Source organism: Lepisosteus oculatus, chromosome 19, assembly GCF_040954835.1.
Source record: "Lepisosteus oculatus isolate fLepOcu1 chromosome 19, fLepOcu1.hap2, whole genome shotgun sequence".
NCBI lineage: Eukaryota > Metazoa > Chordata > Actinopteri > Semionotiformes > Lepisosteidae > Lepisosteus > Lepisosteus oculatus.
In genome coordinates, this window is record NC_090714.1 from 14,611,343 (window position 1) to 14,635,890 (window position 24,548).

The following is a 24,548-nucleotide window of genomic DNA, read 5'->3' on the forward strand; positions in this document are numbered from 1 at the left end:
CTGATCTGATTGTTTTATACCAAAATTTAAGGAAAAGCCAAAATGGACTTTAAATTTTAAGCATATTTATATGTTCCATTATGGTATTCTGAGAGCCCATGACTTTCAGTCATTTTTAAATAAAGCAGATAGGATATGTTTACTGGGTACTAATACACCCAGTTCTAATAAACGTATACTAAAACTTACAATAAGATTCATTAAAGAAGAAAAGCGCTGCATATTTATCCTTGTAAGAAAACCTTCTCATCTGAAGAATATTATTCATGCAGAAATGAGCTCAAAGGTCATCCCCAGACCTCACAGCGGTCTGTTTTAGCACTTCGGGGAGTTAAGACTCTGACACATAACCTTATCTTCCTGCCCTCTCCCTGCTATAAAAAGGCATGAGGCAGACAGACAAGGTCTCTCTGAGCCTTCGCATCTCACACTCACACCCATGGCTACGATTTCAAGGTGGTTTTTCCTCTCACTTGTCCTTCTTGGACAGGAAGCGAAAGGCAGGCCAGTACCAGGCACAAGACGGAAGACCTTCAACAAGCTGCTGGTGATTTCCTTCGATGGCTTTAGATGGGACTACGACCAGGATGTTGAAACGCCAAACCTGGACTACTTGGTGCACGAGGGAGTAAAGGCAAAATATATCACCCCTCCAATGATCACCATGACATCACCATCTCACTTCACCACCATCACAGGTAAGGCTTTCTGGGCACACTGATTTGTCAGAACAGAGCAACTCACCTTGGAGGCCTTCCAGCCCACACACTGCAATATCTTTATAGAACCACCTGCTTAACTGTTTTATTGACTTGCTGATTCTCACTTGCATGCATGTAATGAGTTTGCCAAAGCTAATGTAATGTACTGCTGTCAAGTAAGGAACATTGACTCAGCGTGCCTGATCTCAGAACACATATATTCAAACACACTCTCTGTGATGGACTCCAGTCTGCCCTGTTCGTGTTACACCTTTTTCAAAATGTGTGAACTCTAGTGAAGTATAGAATATTTTTCAGGCTGCTGCTTGAGATTATTTTACATTTGGGATATTGTAACAGCACAGCAAAACCTAAGTATTAGGACACAAAAAGGTCCCTACTTTGTGAACCTTTCAGTTTAAATCAGAGTTATAGATTAAAATATGCCATTAACATACAGTACAATGGGGTACGAATATAAAAAATAGAGGACAACTTGTGGCCAGCCAAGTAGGTTTGTTGAGGACTCAGAGCACATAAACACTTCTCCCCTGCAAAGTTTGTGCCACCAGTTTACAGAAAGACGAGTCTATGTTGTCCTGAGGAAAAACTGAACATTACGAAGTAAAAGATGCAGGAGATTCCCAATATACAGTACATTATACAGTATACAGTAATATACAGTATCAACACAGCAGATAACCTGTTACTATGAGAATTTTCTGCTAGTTCTCTGAAAGCATCAGCACTTCTGAGAAAGAAAAGTGTGAAGGGACTACACTGTGGTCTCAGGAGTAATACGACCTCCTGCAGTATACTCTGCATAGCACTATATAAACTGTTGATTATATACAGATAAGATAATATATAATATATATTTATAAGATAAATATACTATATTCACTCTGTTTCTTGTGAAATGTACTGTACTAATGCACAGTGATCATGCTTACCATACCATGTGGTTGTTCCACAGTGAGGGAAGACAGTAGTGGAGGGATACTGCTTTAGACTTGGTTCAATAGCACTACATTAGCTACGGTGTTTGAGGTGATGATCCTCTATAAAATGTAATATATAGTACACGACATTACTAAAAATGTTACAAGCACAATAACAGAGTAAATGCTAACCAATATCAGAGCTTTTCCCACAGATTCAAATAAAGAAGGCCAATAGAAAACAACCAAGAGCTCGTTATAAACAAATTATCCTGACATTTAAAAAATGGACGCATTTATAATAAATTTAGTTTCTGTCTATAAACAGACAACTACAGAGCATCGTAGCCCAGAAATCCCTCCACACTGGGCTTTTAAATCAAAAGGAAAGGCTTTTAAAAAATTTTGCTGCTACTTTTGAGACATTGCCAATTGGTGGTTCATTTCCCTTCCTGCTTTCTAACAGTATCTGTCCTGTCTTTTTCTTGTGAAGCATGCAGTGGGAAGCTTTATGCTTTATGAACGAAAGAATGGAATATGATAAGCTGATCAAAAAATTGGGTCTGGTCAATAATCATAACACAGTGTAACCTGCTACAGCAAATAACATCGTGTGGACCTGCAGAACTGCAAAGTAAAAGTAACAGGAGCAGCATAGAAAATCCTATTTCCAGTGATTCTCTGAGTGAATTCAAGATTTTTCTGAATGTGCCCTTGGAGCAGTAAAAAGCTTTGGTTTACTGCCAGCACATCTCTAGTTATTTTATCATTTTCTTTTGGGTAGTTTGAAGTGTCTATGAAGAAAAGAAAAAAAACAGACTTACTCAGCCAAAGCAGCACAGTTGTGTCTGTGTGTATTTTTACTGTCAGCCAAAGTATCACATATGGTTCAAAAACCCAAGCAGACTTATCTAGAACAGGACAACTCAGATGAGGCGCTGGCACCTCAGCTGGTGCCCTGGTTTTGTCAAACGCAAAAGCAGAGGTCAACCACCCTCTGTCCGGGCATTTCCAGGAACATACTGCACATCCATGACATGGATTTCCACACACCTCTCTCTCAGGGTTCAGCTGGAAAAGAATTCCTCTTCTCTCATGGTCAGTGCCTCAGAGTCCTTAATTTCCCATTGCACTTCGTAACACGCAGATGGACACTCAATTCTTGCTTTTAATTGAGATCATGTTATGGGCAGTTAAGCTAGAAAGTTTAATTGAGATCATGTTTTGGGCAATTAAGCTAGAAAGTCAAATAAAACTTTATGTCTACTGTATTTTCATAACTCTAAAGCAAAATAGAGTTGTATTTGAAATGCATTTAAAAAAAATTAAAGGCTGTAAGCGCTATTCTTTTCACATATTTACATTTGACAGGTGACACTGTTTAGCTACAGTATAGCTGAGTGTCCCCTGATGTGCTGGAGCTTGTGTATGGTGGTTTTAAACTTCAGTGCAATGTGATCGCTCATATCTTCTGACACCTTATATAAACTATCATTTTTCATCATCGGGCAGGTTACACCTGCACATGCTTCACTGCTCAGTTTTTGTCACGAAACTCTGGCTTGAAAACAGAATCCTGTAGGGAGCTTTTCTTTTCCTGGAAGGAAACTCCATTTGGCAACAAGCGAGAGCTTAGCCTTCACCGATGATCTTTGACCAGCCAGCTATCATCTCAAGGTCTTCGGATCCAAGATCACAAATTATCAGCTAATAATGCTTACTGAAGCACTGCTACCTGAAGCATTAAACAGATTGAGCAGCACACACTGCTAGAGAGGCAGTTTGCAGAGTGAAGAGAACCAACAGGATTACATCAGCATTAAACTGGTCCGTTTCATGAACTGAATTCTAAACGCCCTTGTGGTATAGATGAACAGCTAACATTAAATACACAAATGGCGGGTAGAGTACTGAAGCATAATGGATCTTTTAAAGATATTTATCTACCTCTGAAAAAAAGCCCTGCTTTGAACCAAAAAAATATATTGTTTTTAACGTCTCTTTCTTCACATTATAAGTGTAATATGTGTATTTGAAGGCAGCCAATTAGCACTTCTTAAATCCTTTGGGAAGACTATATAATACAATCAATCTCAAATCTGGTTTGTTCACCAGTGACACAACATCAGTAAGGGGGATTCATACTGTACTAAAAAAATGAATGGAAAGCGTTTTAGTGTGTATTGGGAGTGTGTGTGCGTGACTGTATCTGGAAAAGCAAGATCTTTTTTAAAAAAATTGATGTCCAATTAGTTTAATGCTACCTTAACTTGGGAGAGAGAGATTAGACTATACAGGTGCAGAAATCAATGGAAGACAAGAAATGGGACAAAACACGGGAGACTGTTCACACGCAGACCAGGCTGGTGCAGAAGCCATAAAGCAGCTTAGAGGAAATGCTTAGATCAGCTGGAAACTCTGTATTCCCCCGTTATTTTGCCAAGAAAAATGTTGCACATCCTGGAGACGCTGCTGCTGGGATCCTAATTGCAAAAGCCTTTATCCTGCATTGGCTGGTAGGAAGAAAAGATAAAAGCAGGCCAGCAGAAAGACAGAGCTCTGTGGTTAACACATTTACATGTGCACAGCCCTGCACACAGAGTCTCACCCATCTAATTGCAAGCTCCCTTTCCCAGAGCATCTATTCGGCTTCACATGTGTGAGAAAGATAAAGAAGAATCAGAAAATGAACAGGCAGGTGCTGAGTAGGGCTTAATTGCAAATGCTGGGTAAGCACAGGGCACCCCTACAATGTGCTGAGGCAACCAGTATGTACTAGTTAATTTATCTGTGTGGAGCTCCTTGAATAAAAGAGGGGATTAGTTCATGTTTATTAGTAGAGTAAAAGAGGAAATAAGATAGATTGTGGGGCAGCATAACTGAAAGGATCATTTAATGCACTGGAAGTTTTCTAATATGCTTGAGATAAACCATCTGAATAGCACCATTGCTGCAATTTTTGCATACATAGAATCTCCTGTCTGAATCTATGAATTCATGACCAAGAATCACCCACTTTAGCCTAAAGATCTGGAATTGTAGTTTAGTAGAGTGCTGTTTCTGAAGCCATAAGATATTAAATCTGCATACCTTATTCTACAGATGAGTGGATTTAGAACTCATGCCTGATTTTCAATAGGTACTTTCAAGTCAGGGGTGTCACAATTTGGTCTTCCATTTGGCAGTGACCACAGCCTTGATTCAGCACAAACATGTTCACTTAAATAGATACCAAAGAACCTTGGTGTTCGATTCTTAATATGAAAACAAACTGACAACTGGTAGAAAAATCACTCTTAAAGATACCGTACCAGTACACAAGGAAATGGTACCCAGACAGATGCTATTACCTTGGGCCAACTTTTTTCTGGACTTTTTCTTGAAGGTAACATGTATAGGCTTAGTTAAAATTCAGCCTTGAGTTTTATTAACAAAATGGATTTACAGTATGTAGCTGAAGAGTTCAGCTGTGCTTTCGATTGCTGTAAGTTTTCTTACAGCCAAGAGAAAGTCTCAATAAGTCAGATTTCTCTTCTCCTGAATTGGCCAGAAGAAACAGGACAATACTTCCGCATACACAGTACTTTCATGCAGGAAAGGTAAGGAGAAAACGTGCAAACTACACATTTGACCTTTTGCACTACATTGTATATGTGCTGCATGGGGGCGGGTCATTAAGAAGACAGCCTTACACATCACGCATTCTAAAGCAGTTTTCCAGATTGATACCCTTATTTTGTGCACAGCAGAGTGAATATTTTAGCCGAGTCATCTATAAATTCTAACCTGGAGCTCACATTGACTTTTGAAACAATCCACCTGGGTACTTTGCACACTGACTGATTTGCATAATATAGATCATGTAGTATGTATATATTATATATCATGTGCTCTTTTTTATCTTTTATTTCTTGCAGATGCAAGGTGATGTTTTTTTTTCTGACTGTTAGCAGCATGAAGACTTTGTTATGTGGGAAGTTAGTAGCTCAGACGTCTTGGTCTGTCATTATGATGAACAAAATGTGGAGCATGCATGGGAAGCTCCTCTGCTTCAGTAGAGCTCTAGATGTACTGTAATAAGCCAGGCGATTCTGGATCAGAACCGAAACACTACATACTTTGCAAAAGTAGCTCCCAAATCAGTTTGCAAAATACACAACCACTTCGAGCATCCTAGGTATTAATTTCATTTACATTTTACTGAATTGTAGATTGTTCCTTCATCTTAATTAAGGGACATCTTGAGTGCTGTGAGTATAAAGCTGCTATTTTATCCTGTAGAACTATGGACTTTTAAATTTAAGATTAGCTCTCTGTATGATGGCTACTTAATGCTGCAATGAAAATGTATCCGACATCTTTTGTTAAGCTTTGGAGAAAAAATAAAACGCAGAACAATAAGAGATCCCACTAGACACTAAATTAGTCAATTGCAAAAATGAAATGCAAGTTAAAATAGGATCAGGGACGAACAATTAACGTCATGTGTCAGCTCTGCATTTGAATTAAGGAGGAGGTAGAAGAAAATCCGACGCTCAATCAGGATAATGAAGATAATAACAAACAACCTTATATAGTAGTTAACAGCTTTTTCTGAATTTAATTAAGAAACCAAATTGAACCCAAGGAAGGTTTTCATGGGATGTTTCACAATAAGAAAAAAAGAACACCTGAAAAACCAAAAGCAAAATCATTTTAAAACTGGGGGAAATTGTTTAATACTTTAATCCAGTATCAATACCAGAAATGGTCATCTAGCCCTTCATATTAAATATACTGTTCTATGGTATTCACAAAATACTGTAATATTTCAGGGCTATAGAAGTTAAAGTGTACAATGATGTCTCCTAATGTTCAATAACACTCAAGATATCATACATATTCTCACATTTTACATTTATCAAGAGAATCAGGCTTACACACCTAGCATATGAATAAATGAATTCCAAAAATAAAATAAGATACTTCCTATTTTTCCCATATATAATGATGTATACTTACAGTTTTATAAGATAAGCCCAAAATGTTCAATTTAGTAATTCATGACGTGCAACACTGTTTTTAGTTTGACTTCAGTTGCTCCACCTAGCGACAGAAAACATCATGGATTTCTTGACCTTTTCTGCCACCTTGTGGCAGCTAAATCTTGGTAACTACAACAAAACCTACAGCAAAATACTTCTTAGTGCTGCACGTACAGTATTCTTGTGTAAAGACCATGATACAAGCAGGCCTGTCCACTGTTCCTGGAGGCTTAGTGTCTCTGCAGATTTGCATGCCATCTTAACTCTTAATGAGCTCATTTGCATGGTTACTGGTTTAATTGGACCAATTTAACTGCAAGATTTTCAGGAGCTGCTGCTTTCAAGAGACCTAGAAAACGTGCAGACGCACGGTCCCTACAGGTCCAGGACTGGACTAATTTGTAGAATTATGAAAGAAACTGTTAAAACTGAAATTATTTTGGGGGTACTGGTTGCAACTTAACAACAAAAACTGAAATACCCTGCCCTGTGAAGAAACAGCCCTGTGGCAAGAAAATGAAGTGGGACCCATTCTTCTGAAGTGGTGCAAGTGACTCTCTGAGCCGGTCTTAATGTTGCACTTGCTCTTTTCAAAATGTCTTGATTTTAGGCAGGTGGATTGAAGATCATGGTGTTGTTCACAACATGATGTTTAACCCTAAGACTCTTCTGAAGCTATCCCACAAGGCCACTCAGAACAGGTCAGAGTGGTGGGACAATGGAGTCATGCCTTTGTGGATCACTGCACAGAATCAGGTGGGTCCTGAAGTCTTCTTCCCTGTCACATTTCAATGAACATGGCAAAGGGATAGGGGCTACACATGTGTTTGTTTGTGAATACATGTGCATGTTGTGGATGAATTCCTGAAGATAATTCAGGCTGATGCCTGACACTTGTATCCGGTTATTTGCAAGGTAAAGAGCATACATGTGCTTTGAGCGATATTTTGTCCAAGAGTGACTGACAACAATTTACTTTGTCTTCCAGTATTTTTATATTCCTCCTATTTCTGTTCAAGAACCAAAACAAAGCTGAATTTAGAACACTAAAGAGCCTTGCAGCAACTGTTGTGCACTATGATTATCTTATCTATTGCTGAAGCAGTCTTCATGACTGCATGAAATATTAATTTAACCTTTTCATCTTCTATTACTAATCCCCTATTGCCTCCTCAACGACTTACAGTATTTTTACAGTTCTTTTACTGTTGTAGAACTGAAGAAAATGTTTAGACTCTATGCAATATTCCTTTCCATCACTCCTGATGATTCTAAATATTTGTTTTTGGTTATATATGCCCTTGTTGTTGCTCATTCCCAGGGACTAAAGACCGCATCATTCCACTATCCTGGAGGAGGAGCCAATTATAGTGGCCAGTCTGTCTACCGCTCCCTGGTGGAGTCGTACAATCACCCCGACTCTAACGAGACAGAGTGGCGAGAGAACATTGAGACAGTCATGGACTGGTTCTCCAAAGAGGACTTTGACTTTGTCACGCTGTACTACGGAGAGCCGGACAAGGTGGGGCACCAAAAAGGTCCTGAGACAGAGGAACGTCGTGCAATCATCCGACAGATCGACAAGACTATTGGCTTTCTGCTGGAGGCCATAGAGAGACACAACCTGAAGGACCGCCTCAATGTCATCATAACCTCTGACCACGGTATGACCACCATCAAGAAGGCCCCAGTGGTGGAGGAAATCAAGCTATCCAACTATATGAGCTTCATTAAACTGGTCCACTTTGACTTACTGGACTATGGAGGATTTGGGATGATCACACCCAAGGCAGGCAAAGAAGAAGAAGTCTATCTGTCCCTAAAGAATGTTCACCCGCACTTGAGAGTCTACAAGAAAGCTGAGCTTCCTGAGAGCTTCCATTTGGCTAAGCATGACAGAATACAACCAATTATTGTTGTTGGAGATCTGGGGTACAATATGAACTCTGTAAGTTGTAATCATTTTTATTTTGCTTAAAGTACGTCATTAAAAATAGTCTTTGGCAGGTTAAACCACATTCTGCATAAAAGATAATCTCTAACTTAGTTTTGTTTTTGTTTTTTTCCCCGAATCCAGTGACACCTTAGATTCATGCCTCAATAAACAAGGCACAAGAAAAAATGTTCCTGTAAGGGTCCTATTGTACTGCCAACTCTATAATCTTGATGTAACAAATACTCAAGCTCAGTGTGTTCATTTTCAAAAGAGCACTGTGCTCTTTAATAAGATCTCTGTTCCACTGTCCACAGAGAGTAATATTTTACGTCAACAAAGGAGACCATGGCTTTAGCAACGAAGAAATGGACATGAAAATGATTTTCCGAGCCTTTGGCCCAGACTTTAAAAAGAATTACCTGGCAGAGGCCTTTGACAGCATCAACATCTACCCACTGATGTGCAAACTGCTCGGCGTGACCCCTGCTCCCAACAACGGTTCCCTGGCCTTCACGGAGGGCATGCTGGTGGAGAGGTTTGACTTGGACCCCAGCCCTGTAAAACCTGGTAGGGGGAGCTTTATAAAGAAAGACAGCCCAACTGCAGCTCTGTAGCATACAGCACCACAGAGGATAGTTTTAAGTTCATTATGACCTCGTTCCAAACCCCCCTGAACAACCCCAGTCACGACACCGTAGATGAATCTTAACAAATTCATTTGAGATAAATTGGAATTGTACCACATCCTCACGAAGGCTGACTAACGTGTACTCAAAGGGGTACCCATTTCATTGTTTAAATTCTCAGCACACTAAATCATAAATAAATGTTGTGCGCCATAAGACAAATGAAGCCAACTCTGCGATAAAAAGCACACGTAAAACAACAAACTGCCTCACAAGTTACCGAGTTATTGTGAACACACAGTTTACACTTGAGAACCCATCCCAGACAGGGTGACCATCAGGCATTTTGAAGTGACTGAGCATGAAAATATTCACTGTGCCTGTGGTACATTAATTAAATGTAAATTAGGGCTATTATAATTCAGCAGTGATAACAGGAAACTTTAAAAATAGCAATTAAGAGTAAATAACTTAAAGATGGTTTGGTTTCTGACTTTTGTAAAACCGACAATATTCGGAAAAAAATCCTAGCCCTCAGACTCTTCTGACTGAAGGCGTGCCGCTTTCCTGGAACCAACATTTCCGAATCCCAGAAAAACCCTGCAGGAAACGCTTGCTTCAGAGGACTAAACAAATCTGATTCACAGAGGAACTTCGAGCTGACAGTTGTGTTTCTCTGTTGCAGAAGGAAGCCCCTTGTCGGCGAGCTTTGTGGCACTCATCATGTTGTGTTCACTCCTTGGTGTGCTGTCTTTGTTATTTATCTCCTATGCGGGGCACGCTGTTTACAAAAGAAATAAAGGGTGAGTATACTGTGCAGGAATAGAAAAAACACCACAGATGCTCAAATATAAGAAATGGTGCACTTTTTTATTCAGAAGAGGTCCATGCTTGGTTGAAATAACACCTCTTCTGAATAAAAAAAAATTATGAAGCAATCCCCTTTAAGGCAATTCATACAAATACAAGTGTGCAACACTTTTAAAGGTAAAAGATGATTCAAATTTGAAAAGCTGACTATATTTGCTCCTATTCATCAGGTCAGAGCCCCAAAAAGAAGAAAAGCCCAGGAATGAAGAAAAGAAGACCACCTCGTTTTGATTTTGGAACCTGGCAAGGCTTTGGGATCAACGACCTGTCTTCCAGATAATCCTCTTGGACATGAAAAAAGAAAACCAGGACATATATAATCAAGTAATAGGTTTATTCCACGCTGAAAAGAGAAGAAAGAAAACACAACGTTTCGCCCGTGGGGCCTTGTTCAGGTGTGAAGACTCCTGAAGGCTCCACGGCCGAAACGTTGCGTTTTCTTTCTTCTCTTTTCAGCATAGGAAAAACCTATTACCTGTTCCTCTGCAGCCGACGCATGCTGATGCAGCTCCCCTCCTGAACTTCATATATAATCAAGCCGCAAATCCTAAGACGCCATCAGTGCTGCCACCAATCCAGAGTGCTTTTTCCTCTGCATATCAGAATAAAGGCACCAGCATCAAAGTAAAATACTTTGTTATTGTAGCTGGAGTGTCCTCCCTTTCAAAGTTTTAGCAATACTATCAGCATCTTCTGAAGCTTTGCAAACATTAAGAAACCAATAATCTTATTCCAAATGACGTTGAAGAAAAAAAACACGGGCAAAACCTGAAAATGCCAGTGTTCCAAAGTTAATCCTGTGTTACATGTATTGCAAGAACTCATGTATTTCAACACACCAGTCTTTCATGCGGTCTGTGAGGTTTGTTTAGTTAAAATAATTACCTAACATGGTCATTTCCATATTTCAGAAATCAAGAGAAAGTACAAACTCCCCACCATTTATTTGCTACAAACCACTTCTGAAGGACTACTCATTTTGTGCACATCAGCAGAAGATGTTCTGTGCAAAAATATCCACTTGAAAATTAACAAAATATTCTGTAGTAAAATACGGGAGTATACCACTGTATACTGGTGTAAACATTCTGAGCCTAAAAATTCCTAACATAAAAGCCATATTAGATGCTGGAGTTTAAACTGGTGATTCAGGATCACAGAGATGCATAAGGTAGAATTGCAAAATCCTATAGATTTTAAGGTTCTCTTAAGTGATATTCAGCACAATAAATATTGTATAGTTAATGCTACTTATTAAAACAAACTGTGAATAAACACAACGAGAGAGCTTTTGTACAGCATGGAAAAAATTTAATAAAAAACATTCCAGTTTGTTTTTATAGCCTCCTGCTACCAAAGAGCCTCCTACAATGCCACAGATGGAGAATTAACACCTATATACAGATATTCATAGAGGCCACACATGCAGCTGCCACTGGATTTGAATTTGAAGGTAACAGAAGTGGAATTAATAATGGGGCAGCCATAGAAAGCAGATTGTTTATTAATCACGCAGTGAACACTGACAGGAGTTACTCGCTGCACTCAATCGAAAGGAGTGGTCACATCTGCACAGAAAACAAAACCGAACAGAGTGCTCCAGCAAAAAGGCTCTTGAAGCAAGGGTGTTGCATGTAAACAGCATTGGGAATAAATACTCAGAACTCTTCTGACATAAAGCAAATAAAAGAAACAAAAATCCCCAAATCCTGTGGCACATTTTCAATGGACTCAGATATCTGTAATATCTGGCCATTTCAGCACAATATACAGAAATGAGGTACAGAATGTATTTGACTCCTTCGCAGAACAAATACTGGGTTTTAGGCAATTCTTTTCTAAAGGGAGGTTAGAGCCTTCAGAGGGTAGCGCTCCCAGCTCTGGGGGGGCAGTGACAGGCACGGCACACTCACTCCCCGAGAGCTGCAGCTGCTTCCAATCCATCCTGTTATCCTCCGTGATCTGAGCATTTGACTGACTGGATAAATGTAGCGCTTCTTCTAGGCTTCTGAATTTTTTTCGTTAGCTGCTGCATCTTCAATCTGCTGTAAAAGACCTTGGAAAGTGTAACAAATATCCAGTTATCCGATAGATAGAGCAATTCATAGTTTAGGATGATAAAAAGAGGACACTGTTGTCCTGCGGGACTGGACTATGACACCCCTGCTCTTGTGTGTGCAAGAAACAATAAGAGGGCAGTTCTTCTAACCCAGCAAGATATAACTAACTTTAACTGTATTAAACTACTACAAAGGAGTAAATCCCAAGGGCTATGTAAAGGGTTGCCCTGCTGTAAAGGAAAAGCAGAGATGAAATCCAATTATACAGGAGCTGACATTGTTCCTTTCTCAGTTCTTCTGAGTGGTCTTCAAGTGCCAGTAACTTAAAAGCCAATAAATGTAACCTTCAGCCTATGAGGGTCATATTACAAGGTGCATATCTTGTCTCTTCCATTTCTCCCATTGTAGCGCATGGATTCAACAGGCACTACATTCATTTAGTTGGTCAATAATGACTTAATTGACCAATTAACTTAACTGACAATGCTAGAGTTTTTTTTTTAATAATCAAAGATCACTTGAAAAGATGCTTGCAACAGAATGAGAACTTCAAGTTTTTCCTATACCTGATCTATTGTCAATATAAGAAATAGCATAATAGCAGAATAACTACACATGCCTCTGCCACTGTACAAGCACTTCCTGATAACTAAAAACAGATTCTTAACATGCAGGGGACGAAAAAAGTCCAGTTCTCTTGCAATGCAGGCTGTGAAGCAGTGAACCAAGGGCACTGAAGAAGTGCCTGTACATTGTACCTTTCAGGAGCCTCTAAAACCATTCATGAAGGAAAAACATTACAACTTGTAAGCATAAATTTTAAAGATCAGAAATCACCATACTTGGTAAGAAATCAATGGTTTAACAAAGTCAAGAAGCATACAGAGAGTACAAAAAAAAAGTTTCCAAAGACTTGCAATTAAGATTAACACGACTAGCATCCACAACATGTGGAGAGACCAGCATTTCTTTGTTTCATACTGTGGACAGAATGCATTTCAGTGTAGCATCTTACTCAGTCTTTTCAAAAGACAACTATGATATTTAGTTTGAAACTAGACCCTAAATATCAGAATTCCTTTCCAGAAAAAAGCATGCATCACCTACTTTTCACAATAACAAAGGAGCTTTTGTTTAAGGCCTTTAAAAACATATTGCAGCTCTTTCCCTTGAACTTCCTACTGTCTTTGGATTAGTATCCTAAGGGAGGGAACTGTATTTTGAAGTCCCAAACAGTCTAATTCCAGAATATGCTACAAAGTCATTAGGAGAAGTAATATCAAAACCATCTCCCTTCTGTGTCATGATAGTGGAAGGACATCCGCTCGCTCTTCCAATCACTTCCCAGCATTCAGATCTGAAAGCCCTGCTCATGCTTGTAAAATAATCATGTGTGATTAACTCAAAAAATAAATTAACGTCTGCTACCCAGCAAGTACTGCACTCTAAATGAACTAAAGCTCATTTCATTTCCAGATCTCCAGTTAGAATTTAAGTGTATCTGCATTCTGCAGCTCTGCCAAGATGCCTGCTCAGGGGCCTGTGCAAAACGGCAGTACAAACACAACTGGCACAAGTGCCTGCTTCTTCACGAACTTTATGTTCTGTTCTGGTGAAAAGGAAGTTCTCACAGAAAAATCCCTTCTCACAGAAAAGCAAAACAGAAGGCACCCGTGTCATTTCCAGGTGTGAGCCACACTGTCTCTCCGCTACCAAACAAACATGTAAACCCGAATCTGGACAAAACGGATGATTAAAATCTTTCAACATAAACAAAAAAAGCTGTGAAAATCAACCTTTAAACCCATTTATTGTTTTACCCCCATCAATATAGAGAGATTAAATTCCTTTTTCTTAAAAACGGCAAAGAGAACATTTTCTCGGTAAGTCCAGACCCGCGGGAATGCTATTTGGGAAGGGCGCGTTCTCGAAGCTCTGGCAGGGTGAGAGTCTCGGGGGCGGACTTCTTGCGGGGCCGGTCCTTGGGGACGTTCAGGAAGTCCGGGGGGTCTCCGTTGACGGGGGTGGACGGCGCACTGGCAGGGGCGCTGCGGGTGGCCGGCGGCTTGGACACCTCGTGAATGGAGATGGTGGGCGTCACCAGGCCGATCTTCTCGTTGGTGGCCTCCTGCGTCTCTCTCTCGTACTCCCGCACCTCCTCCATCGTCATGTCTGCCCGGGAGGAGAAACGCCAGGTGAGCTCCCGTTCTCGGTCACTCTCTGTTACAGAAGGGCAAACTTTCTTCGTGGGGGGGGGGACACACCGTGCCACTGAAAATGCTTGAAAACTGGAGACCATGGTTGAAATTTACATCAGGGCTGAAAATGCTTCAGTACGAAAAAAAAATCTGCCTTGCTGCCAATAATTGCATGACATTTTCTTTTAATGGGCAAATCTGTCAGTAGATGAGAATTTTTCCCATCATTTACAAATTCATTTAAGAGTAAAAATTAAAGATACAGTAATTAAGTAGCACATGCTTGCCTATATATAATTGAGGCTGTACAACAACATTTCAAAACACAATTTGAAATTGCTTTAGACAAATAGTCAAGCATTCATCAGACACGGCATCATTACCACATTGTTGACAGAGCTGTGAAATTAAGCCAGGCTGGGCCGGGTCAGTAGTAGGTCAGTCAGTAGTGAGATGGCAGACTTCCAGGGAAAAGAAGGCTACCACTGTGAGAGGTGTTGGTGAAGTACGTCCTGTGACTCACTTCCCTGGGGATCAAAATATCCAAAGCCAAGATCCCCTGGCCCTGCTCATAACAGCAGGGGTGTTAGCCGCGAGGTCCCGGCTAAATAACACTCCTCATTCTTAGCTTGCACTCTCTCTCCTCCCAAACGCCCCCCTTATTTCAACTGGTGAAGCACGTTCTCACTTCTGCACTTGAGCTGCTGGGCAGTGGGGGCTGCAGGTGCAAAATGGTTGCTGTGTGTCACCTGGGGGGTGCTGCACTGCGGTGGTGGGGGGAAGTGATTCCCCTACCATATGAAAAGTGTTATTTAAATGCAAAGAATTACTACATAACACACAATCATGGGTGAGAGATACTTTTGGGGAGGCCTACCATAAAAGACAAACAGATGGTGGGTTAAGTTTGTTAAAACTAATCACTTCAGATTTTAGTAAATGAGTCTTGAAACTAGACCATGAGGTGCCATATTACAATGATAATGATGATGAATCAGCTGGCTTCTTAAGAGAACGAGACAATCAAGGTACCATGGCTGTAGATTGTCTTCTTGCCACCCCCTTAATTCAGTCTGGTGAGACCCACAAATTTAAAGCACAACTTTAAAATAAAATGTAAAAATTAAAAGGAAAGAAAACATACATCAGCCGGGTGTCAGCTATGTCTCCTGGCATCCCAGTTTCTCATTTGTGGCCATATGCATCAGATTCTCGAATTTACGCACGTCCTCCAGAGACATTGCTGTGAAGATTGTCACATTATCTGCTTATCCATTTCACATTAAAGGGTGTAAGAAAGTCACAGTCAAGCCTTTATTTTACTTTTGTGTACCCTTTGAAATTCAAAAACAGGGCACGCCTTTGTACTATTAACACTGCACTTTTAAAGGCTGGGATACAAATCCATTCCACTAGAGGGCAGTGCAGAACCGAGCTACAAGGAGCTCGACCAGTTTGCGAGTGCTGGTTAAAAAGGAGGGATGCTTTTTAAAGTCACTCCATTACACTTTCCATTTTTTAAAATGGCTTGCAGATAAGTCTTGGGTTGCCCCGGAATTTGATTTGACTTTGAAAGAAAAACTACGAACAGCAACAGGAATTTGTCAAATTGACTATAAAGCAGTGCTGAAGTTTTTGGCATGCAAGGACTCATTCACTGTTTCTGAAATTACACAGCAAACCTCTAAATCCACTCTACACGTTTATGTATTTAATATATTAAGAGTCAAAAGAAACATCACATCACTTATAACGTCATGATGATATAGTTGTGCAAGTCTTGCAAACTAAAAATAACTGCAGCAGGAGCACTGACATTTTATTGCACAGACACGAGACAAGTAAAACCATTAGGCTGATTTACACTGTGCAGAGAAGGGCAGTCAGATGCATTCCCCAGGCTCAAAGGAATATCCTACACTGACAGGCTAAAAACTTTTCAGTCTCAAACAAGAGAAGACTAAGGTAGTCCTTACTCAGATATTCAAGATCCCCAAAACAACAGACAAAGCCAACATTAGCATAAGATGTTAAACTGTGGGATCGTGTGCCATTTGTCTTGTAGAGCCTGGACAAGCATGGGCCAGGTCACTGGTCTCTGAACCCTAGATGCAACGTCATCCTACTGTAGCTCATCCCACAGATGTCCAATGGGGCTCAAATCTGGTGAGCAAGACATCCATGGCTTAACTGTCTCATTCTTATCTCACAGGACAGCAGTTGTTTCATGGGCCGCATGAGGATGAGGTTCTGCTGGAATTTCCAGGTTGCCATCAATCATCACAAGCGTTCTGTGTCAACTAGACACTCCTGCCCAGACCATCGCAGCTGGACTTCCACGACTGTTCCCGACAGCCAGCGCACTGCATCATGCTCACCGGCATCCATCAGGTGGTCGGCACAAAACCTTGGTTCACTGCCAAGGAAGTCACTTGGTTCCACTACTGGCGAGTCCAGCCAAGCTGCTGCTCACCCACACATACTGTGTTGTGTCTGGGCCCCTGTGTGGCCATCAGTCTTGTTAATGAATGTTCAGCTATGCTGTCACATGCTACACTGCTGACTGAAGTAGTGTGCCCTCACAGCATAGCGATCGCTTGAAGGTCTTGCTCTACTGACTACTGGGACATATTGGTCCAGCTCTGCATTTTTCTCTCTTGATTTTCACCAGGCTTGGTGAGCCTGCAAGCTTAAAATGAGTGATAGTTTCTTTTGATCCTCAGTACGTACGTTTTACTTTTTGTGAGATTAAACGGAAGCATGTCTAATCAATTTAACAGCATAAGGCTCCGTTTTCTAACCGGTTTTACATTAAAATGGCCCCGACAGCGGAGAGGAACACAACCTTTTTTAATTGAGCACTGCCTGACTTCTACATCAGGTTCTAGGTCTTAAAAGCATCAGGCTGAATGACGGGGAAATGTGAAAAGTCAAAAACATGGTCTTTAGCTAACAGAACTGTTTTCATTTGTTTGCCAATTGAAAGTTATAACTTTGTCACACTACTGTTTTTTTTATCAATGACATAAAGGCTTGACTTGTGCATGTTAAAATAAAACAAAGAGGAGAGTGAAAAGCTTCAGTGTTGTGGTGAAGAAAAGAAAGCCAAGGTTAACCGCCACAGCAGCTGTTGTGGGGCCTGTCCCCACTACTATCACTGAGGCTATTTTTTACCAGGTTTGACCTACATCTGCCTGCCAGACCACTACATATCCAGCCTGAGTCCAAGTGGTTGTATCACTTTACTCTCAAAATACCTGTCGACAAACTGAAAGCAAACATCTTGCCATGGGCACTTTCCCAGGAGATATGATCAGCTACTTCCCAATGACACGCGCTAGGCTTCTCTTCACAGTAGACAAACACTTCAGTGGCGTTTAAACTGCACCGATTAAAGAGCCACGCGCCGGTACGACACGCGCCATTCCGATGCGTTCTGGGAAAAAAAAGCCTATTGTAAATCATTCACTCGCTTCTGCTGTAAACGTAATTAGATAATCTAAAAGGAGCTGCACACTCTAATACAAAGCGCGATCTATCACTGTCTCCTAGGCCTTCGCCCTTCAATACTTCTCTCCCAAGCAACTTCCTTGTCTGATTTAACCTTCTACGGATGAACTAGATATTTAAGCCCTTAGACGGAAAAAAACATTTCCGTTAAAATGAACAGAGTAAAGAGTAAATTAAATTAAACTTTACTCTTGCTGTTCAAGCTAGCAGAATCTAAGGAGGCGTGACTAGCAAGGCAGAATTTAAAGAGCAGCTGAAGTGCTGTGGGAGACTAATCTAAATTTTGAGACCTCCAAGCCACATGACAAAAAAAAAAAGTGGCTTCTTGCAGTGATTTCCACACATGAAACACCACTCCTCTGTTCAGGTCTGTGGAGCTGGGAATGTGCTCCATATTCAGCTGCTGTGCCACTGGTCATGGCAGAAGAGCATGACCACAACTCCTTCTCTCTCCTTCTGCAGCATCTGCAACTAATGCCACACGGGCTGCCAGTGGCTCTGTGGCTAAGGATCTGGGCCTGTGGCTGGAAGGGTGCTGATTCAAAGCCCGCTGAGCAAGGCCCTTAACCCCAACTGCTCCAGGGGCGCTGTATAGATGGCTGACCCTGCGCTCTGACTCCCAGCTTCTCTCCCTGTCTGTGTGGCTCATGGAGAGCAAGTTGGGGTATGCGAAAAGATATTCCTAAGGCATGAAATCCAATATGGCCAATAAAGTGATCTGATCTTAGCTAAAGAGCAGAGTACACCACTGGCATTTCCACATACAATTAAAGAAAAATCCACTATAGTGTCTCTTAACTCACAAAAATCTTGTCTAGATCTGCAAGCGGCAAATTCCACACAAGTTAGTCTTTACATTGACCCTTTTCCTTGTAATCAGCAGTCACCTCTGATACAACCAGTTTCATTCAAGTCTGAACACTTTTGATCATTAAGAGCAGAGAATGCACTGTGAGTAAAGCAATTAGCAGTTACTGTTAGCAGGTGCAGAAAAAATGCAGTTAAGTTAAATAAGTGTATATGCCCAATCTGTGAGCAGTGCAGAAAGAGAGTCTTGTCATTGATATTAAATGATGTACAGGGAAGAAAAACATATACACACCCCAGTGCTCTTGTTAGTTAGAAAAAACTGCAACCTTTTAACCCTTTCCAAAACAATCCATTAGAAAGACTACTCAGAAAGCAACAGAACACAGCACACTGTCATTACTTACACCTAGACTGTCAGTATTCCCCTGAAGAGAAAAAAAACATTCTTAATGACTGGCAAACAAAAATGTGAGATACTACACTATAATAGCGCATCTCCCTTAGAATCCCTTAGTTTGTAAGGGACTGTAATTAGCAGAATTGTAGTAACTGCACAAGAACTGCAGTTGACACTATGCCTGTAGGAGCCAGTGCTGTCCTGTGATTATTTATTTTTATTTTTTTGACACCTGCAGTTACAGTATACTGTGGGAAGAGCATTCGGGTAAAGGCCAAAATCACCCACTATAACGACATCTGCCGAGCCACTGCTCAAACCATGCACTCGAACTGCATGACCTGCCGGCATGGATATTCCTAAAGGTGAACCTGAAAAAAAGGTTTTGATAAATAAATGATAAACGGAAAGGGCTAAAACTAGTATGGTTAGCACAGCCCTTACAGTACACTGTGACTAGAGCATGCAATTAAAACAAAGCACCAACTGCCTATGTGATGCCTCAGTAGAGTTAGTAGTAAAGCAAAGAGAAAGTCTTGCCAAAGGCATACAGACTGAGTTTAACAGTGGCTGGGACTAACTTTTAAATAAGAGGCATTTCCCCCAGAGGACTGCAAAAGCAGGTAAGAGATGATTAAATAGTGATGAACAATGTATACTTCATTCAGATTTCTTATTTAGATGCTATCTTATTTTGGGTGCCATCTAGTTTTTTTGGTTTAGAATTACTGCAAACCCAGAACAAATGAAGCATAATAACTTTTCTATCCTCCTCCAACAAGCTCAGCAGGTGGTTCTGCTCACAGCACCACACACGTACTTCAGTACCGAGATGAAAACCTGCTCCGACAGTCCGTTGCTGGGACTTCTTTTTAAGATCACAAGCCATTGTGTGCTGACCTTGCATCACAGACTGTTAACCAATAGGGGTCCAAAGTTAAAGAGAACGAACGAAGAGAAAATCTATTCCTATTTCACTTGCAAACTCAGGGGGACTGAGTTCTAAGGACGCTCAAGATCCAAGGCAAGAAGAATGGAGGTTTACCCTGGTGCATGACCTTGCCTCTACTTTGGAAAAAAATCAATCCCAGCCAAAGTTTAGAAAGTGGCTAGAAAGTAGAAGAGCTACAGTACTTACTGTACCACTCATCCACCCAAGCAAAAGCCTGCCGGTGTCCCACCAACAAAATGTCCCTGATGACCTGGAGGAGGAAACATTTACCACATTAATTAGTGACACCCTGCTAATCAGCTCTGTCTTTGGTGCAATTATGTTAAACAGCAGCGCCTCTTAATGTGCAATGATCTAATGTGCACAGAAACTCTGCTGCAGTGCAGAGTGTGAAGAGCTCACACGGGGCTCTGCGGTGCTTAGCTCAGACACAGCAGTGGGGAAGGTTGGCCAGGTTACAGGAGATGGGCAGGAGAGCTATAAATAGACCCTCAATTTGCACCTCCTTGCAGAACGGTGGTCGGGGCTCATTGTGACACAAACTGCAGCGCTAAAAGGTTTCTATTTCCAGAAACAGTGCACTGGGAGGCGCTCGCCTTTCCTGTATTTATGTCATCAATTTCCTGCCCTTGTTTTGGGTCGCCCACATGGATGATTGAGCTGGGGGAAGCTGTGACCCCTGGAGGGAGGCAGGGCCCTGTGATCTTGACTCCCCGTGAGGCAGAGGCGGACAAAAGCGCTCGAAAACAAGAGAGGAAGACGAGCCAAGGGCTTTGCTGAAGCGAAACCTGAACAAACACAAGCACGCCGAGAGGGAATTGACTGCTCCCAGTCTCTCATTCCCTACAACTCGAGCACAGGCAAAAGATGTTTAGTTCAGACTTGCAACACCGTATAAGCGCTCACCTGTTAAAGACAGGTTATTAAAACAGCATTTAAATGCTAAAACACCTTCAACAGGCGAGGCTGTACAAATCGGTGAGTATTTGTGCAATGTCTTCTATAAGACTGACCAATATGATCAGAAAGTGTTCTTTGGGGGTTAGTGTTGTACATAACAAAAATTCACAAATATGCCACTGCATAAATGAGAAAAGAAAATAAAAAAACAAAGCAAATTAATTGGTCCTGAACACCTAACAAGGACCTTGTGTGACACAAGGTTTTAATCTTCTAAAAGCTCTGTCACACATCTGGCTCCGAGCAGTTTTGTGTGTCACCCACAAGCCAGAGTAAATGACGCAGGGCTGCAAAGCTGAACACCTTGACAGCACCCTCATTATTTCACACTGCAATCCAATTGTCCTAATGCAGTCTTGGTACAAACCGGATTAACATCCATCCATCGTTATCTTGGAAAAGGCCAGGCGGTGACTCACACTTTTTCTGGGTGCAATCATATGTCTTTTCTCACCTTACAAAACGGATCTCATTATTCTAAGTTTATTTGGGTTTGTAGGCCTTCATTACCAAAAAGGTACTGCACATGCATTCTTTGTTTTTTAAAGGTTATAAGAAGAGGGCAAACTTTTAACATGTTTCTAATTTCTCAAGTGTGTGCGACAACAGTTAAAAGCGCATAAAAACAGTGATTTCGTAACATTTTGTTAGCTAAGGCAGTAGCCGTGGTTAGTGCCGTTTGGGCTGTTACACCTGAACTCTCCATTTACCCCAGTGCTGGGTCTTGCGATCATCCTCAGTTCTGTCTGGTGGAGACAGCACAAGCTCTTTAAACCACATTTGGCCTGTTGCTCTCCTTGTACCTAGTGTGAAGCAGTGCTTAGAATTGCTCCTCGGATAAATACAGAGCTTCCTAGAGTCGGGAGATTCACTAGCCTTAAAATAACTGGTTACTGATCTAAGTGGCCTGAATACACCTCCAGTTTTTTATACTTATTGTTGCAATATGTACTAATTTCCACCTGGAGACTTGTCACATTTGGACTATAAACCACAAACTGCCTGTCACAGTAATATAAAATTATGTGACTCATAAATGTTTGCCTCCTAAAATTGATTAAGAGGATATTGGAAATTGTGTAAACTTCATCACGACTAAAGTTCACTTCAGGAGCAGCTTGGCTCCTTGTTGGAGGATGCTAAACATTTGCTTCACTGTCAGCCTGTGATGTGTAGTGCGACTAAAATAGAAACACTAAAAGGCATTCAAATGATCTATTTGTATATTAAACCCCCAGATAATACATCGGATTTTTAAAGGAATGTTATGAGTCTACCTATGATGGTTATGTGACTGCCATTTATTTTTCCAATTATTTTTCATTTTAAAGAGCAAAGCCTCTTTGCATTTCAAATGTGAAAATATGAAATGTGCCTTTAATAAGACAAGCCATTGTAGCCATGGAAACCTTAGAAGTTTATCAGGCTGTAGCTGGAAGAGTTAATTCTCCACCGTGCAAAAGACTCTCTATTGCTCTTCTTTATAAAGATCACTCAAGTCCTTAAAGATTGTCTCCATTGTTTTAAAAAGAATAAATCAGTTTATAATTATGTCTGTCTCTATTCACAACTGAAGACTTGCAGCACCTGGAAGTTCTCATGAAAAAACAGAAACGTGTATACAAACCATCTTTCTCCTTCTACATATTACTGAGGAATCTAAGCCCTCACTCATATCATGTAAAAAGATTTTAACTGCACAACTTGGAAGATCCATGGGCTCATCCTTGGCACAATTAAATAAAGTCAAATTAGAAGCTGGGAAAAGTAAAAAAAAATACTGACCCAGAGATCACAACCACAGCAGTCTCATTTTAGCCTATGAAACGTTGATGAAACGCAGAAGACCCTGATAATCCAGGCAAACTGATATTGTTGGATCAATGCATCAGAGAAAGCACCATTCCTATTCAGAGAAACATTCATGTATCACTTCAAAACTATTAATCACAGGGTACTGGTAAAATGTTGAAAGCATGTCTGTGTGTATTCAGATTGTTAGGGCACACAGGTCTCAGTATGAAACAACAAATACTGGTTCTGTTGTGAAACCATCAAGTCTAGACAGGAGAAGGCAACTTTGCCACATCAATCCAGATGAAACATGTCTAGACCTCCCAGGGGGAAAAAAAATAGATACACAGTCAAGAATTTACGATGCAGTGCAAATATTCAAAATAACAAGAAAAGGTACAGTACCTTATGTACAAACTGCTCCACTCTCGTCTGCAGACCCCACACCTCAAATTTGACTCCCACCAGTTTGTAAGAGCACATCACCGGCTTGAAGCTCTCCCTCCAGCCTTCCTTCAAAGGACCCCGTCCCGTTTTTACAGAGGAGAAACACCTGAGGTCCTGGAAGACATGGATTTTTTCAGTGATCATTTAAAAAAAAAACAAGCCTTTAAGCCCTCATATTTGTTTTTAGATTACTCTTTGGCTTAAATCACTTCTAAACCACTGATAGAATCTTCTGTGCCCCAGGTATCACTCTTTTGGAGAGAGGAGATCAATCGTTCTCTGCGGGCAGGATCATGCACAGTGAAGACAATCTGAAGCTGTTGCGGTTTCTGTAAGAACACAAAACTCATTGAACCACCGATGAACTACGGATCTGATATTTATAGATAATGGGATCTCTTTAGTAGAATACTAAACCAGATTGGGTTTTAGATTGGTTCTATAGGGTGACACTTCTTCTAAAGAGTAGGGGTGCTACCCCAGTGCCCTGGCCAAATTTCCCATTCCCATCTGGCCAAACACTGGTGGTGTTGAAGGGGAGTCCCCATTACCTGTAAAGTACTTTGAGTGGAGTGTCCAGAAAAGCACTATGTAAGTGTAACAAATTATTATAAATTATAGAACATAATTTTAATTCCTACTCCCCATCTCAGAACTATTACCCAGCATACCGCATTTAAGCATGGAAGCAAAAGCCTTACAGGCAATATAGCTGATATTTTGTTACTTCAAATAAAGCAATACGTAAAAAGCGAGTGATAAAAAAGGCAGCCACATAGAGGCAAAAAATCCATTCTCTCGTCCTTCAGCTGTGATATGATGTTATTCTGAAAGCTGTTTTGTGCAAAAACATTTGAAGAAATCTTAAAATCACTGCACATCCAAAGATGTTTTGGCCATCTTCAAGAGTACTTTTCATTAAAGCTACAAAGCAGCTTTTACGGGTCTCTTCTGTGTGCTTATTATGTGGTTAGAGACATGATGCTCTTTGATAGAGGACTGGACTTATCCTGTAAGAGCTATTTTAGGTACTACTTACTAATTCAAGCAACAGGCAGACTGGGCTGCGAGATGCTTATTACCACTAGTCATCTCCAATGGAAATGCTGTGTGTTAAATTGCCTCAAAAACAAACCTCTCTGGATCTCCTGCTCAAAAGGCAAGGTAATTGTATTCTCAGGGTGAATGTTCTCCTCGTTTTACGACGCACAATACATTAGGCTGATTATACCTTGATATATTTTAAATTGATAGACTGAGTAGTACGCAAAGTACAATGCTGTCTCACACTGGACAAATCCCTGCAATATTTTTCTCTCAGC

At 40.8% G+C, this 24,548-nt stretch overlaps 2 protein-coding genes across 2 annotated transcripts in view; one reads left to right on the forward strand and one right to left on the reverse strand.

Moving 5' to 3' along the window:
- The first annotated feature begins 425 nt into the window (after nucleotides 1–425).
- LOC102697707 (ectonucleotide pyrophosphatase/phosphodiesterase family member 7) lies at nucleotides 426–10,438 on the forward strand. Its single transcript, XM_015360521.2, has 6 exons — nucleotides 426–698; nucleotides 7,277–7,422; nucleotides 7,988–8,614; nucleotides 8,917–9,169; nucleotides 9,914–10,031; nucleotides 10,269–10,438. Exons 1-6 carry the CDS (start codon nucleotides 440–442, stop codon nucleotides 10,327–10,329), a joined length of 1,464 nt encoding a protein of 487 aa, XP_015216007.1. The 5' UTR covers nucleotides 426–439; the 3' UTR covers nucleotides 10,330–10,438.
- Nucleotides 10,439–11,387: 949 nt separating this feature from the next.
- LOC102697905 (cytoplasmic phosphatidylinositol transfer protein 1-like) overlaps nucleotides 11,388–24,548 on the reverse strand; it is a 35,083-nt gene continuing 21,922 nt past the window's right edge. The window contains exons 8-10 of the mRNA XM_006637301.3: nucleotides 23,185–23,340; nucleotides 20,212–20,275; nucleotides 11,388–14,330 (exon numbers count right to left, since the gene is read on the reverse strand). Of these exons, the coding sequence (XP_006637364.1) occupies nucleotides 14,065–14,330; nucleotides 20,212–20,275; nucleotides 23,185–23,340 (486 nt within the window). The 3' untranslated portion in view covers nucleotides 11,388–14,064. The remainder of the gene's footprint in view (nucleotides 14,331–20,211; nucleotides 20,276–23,184; nucleotides 23,341–24,548) is intronic.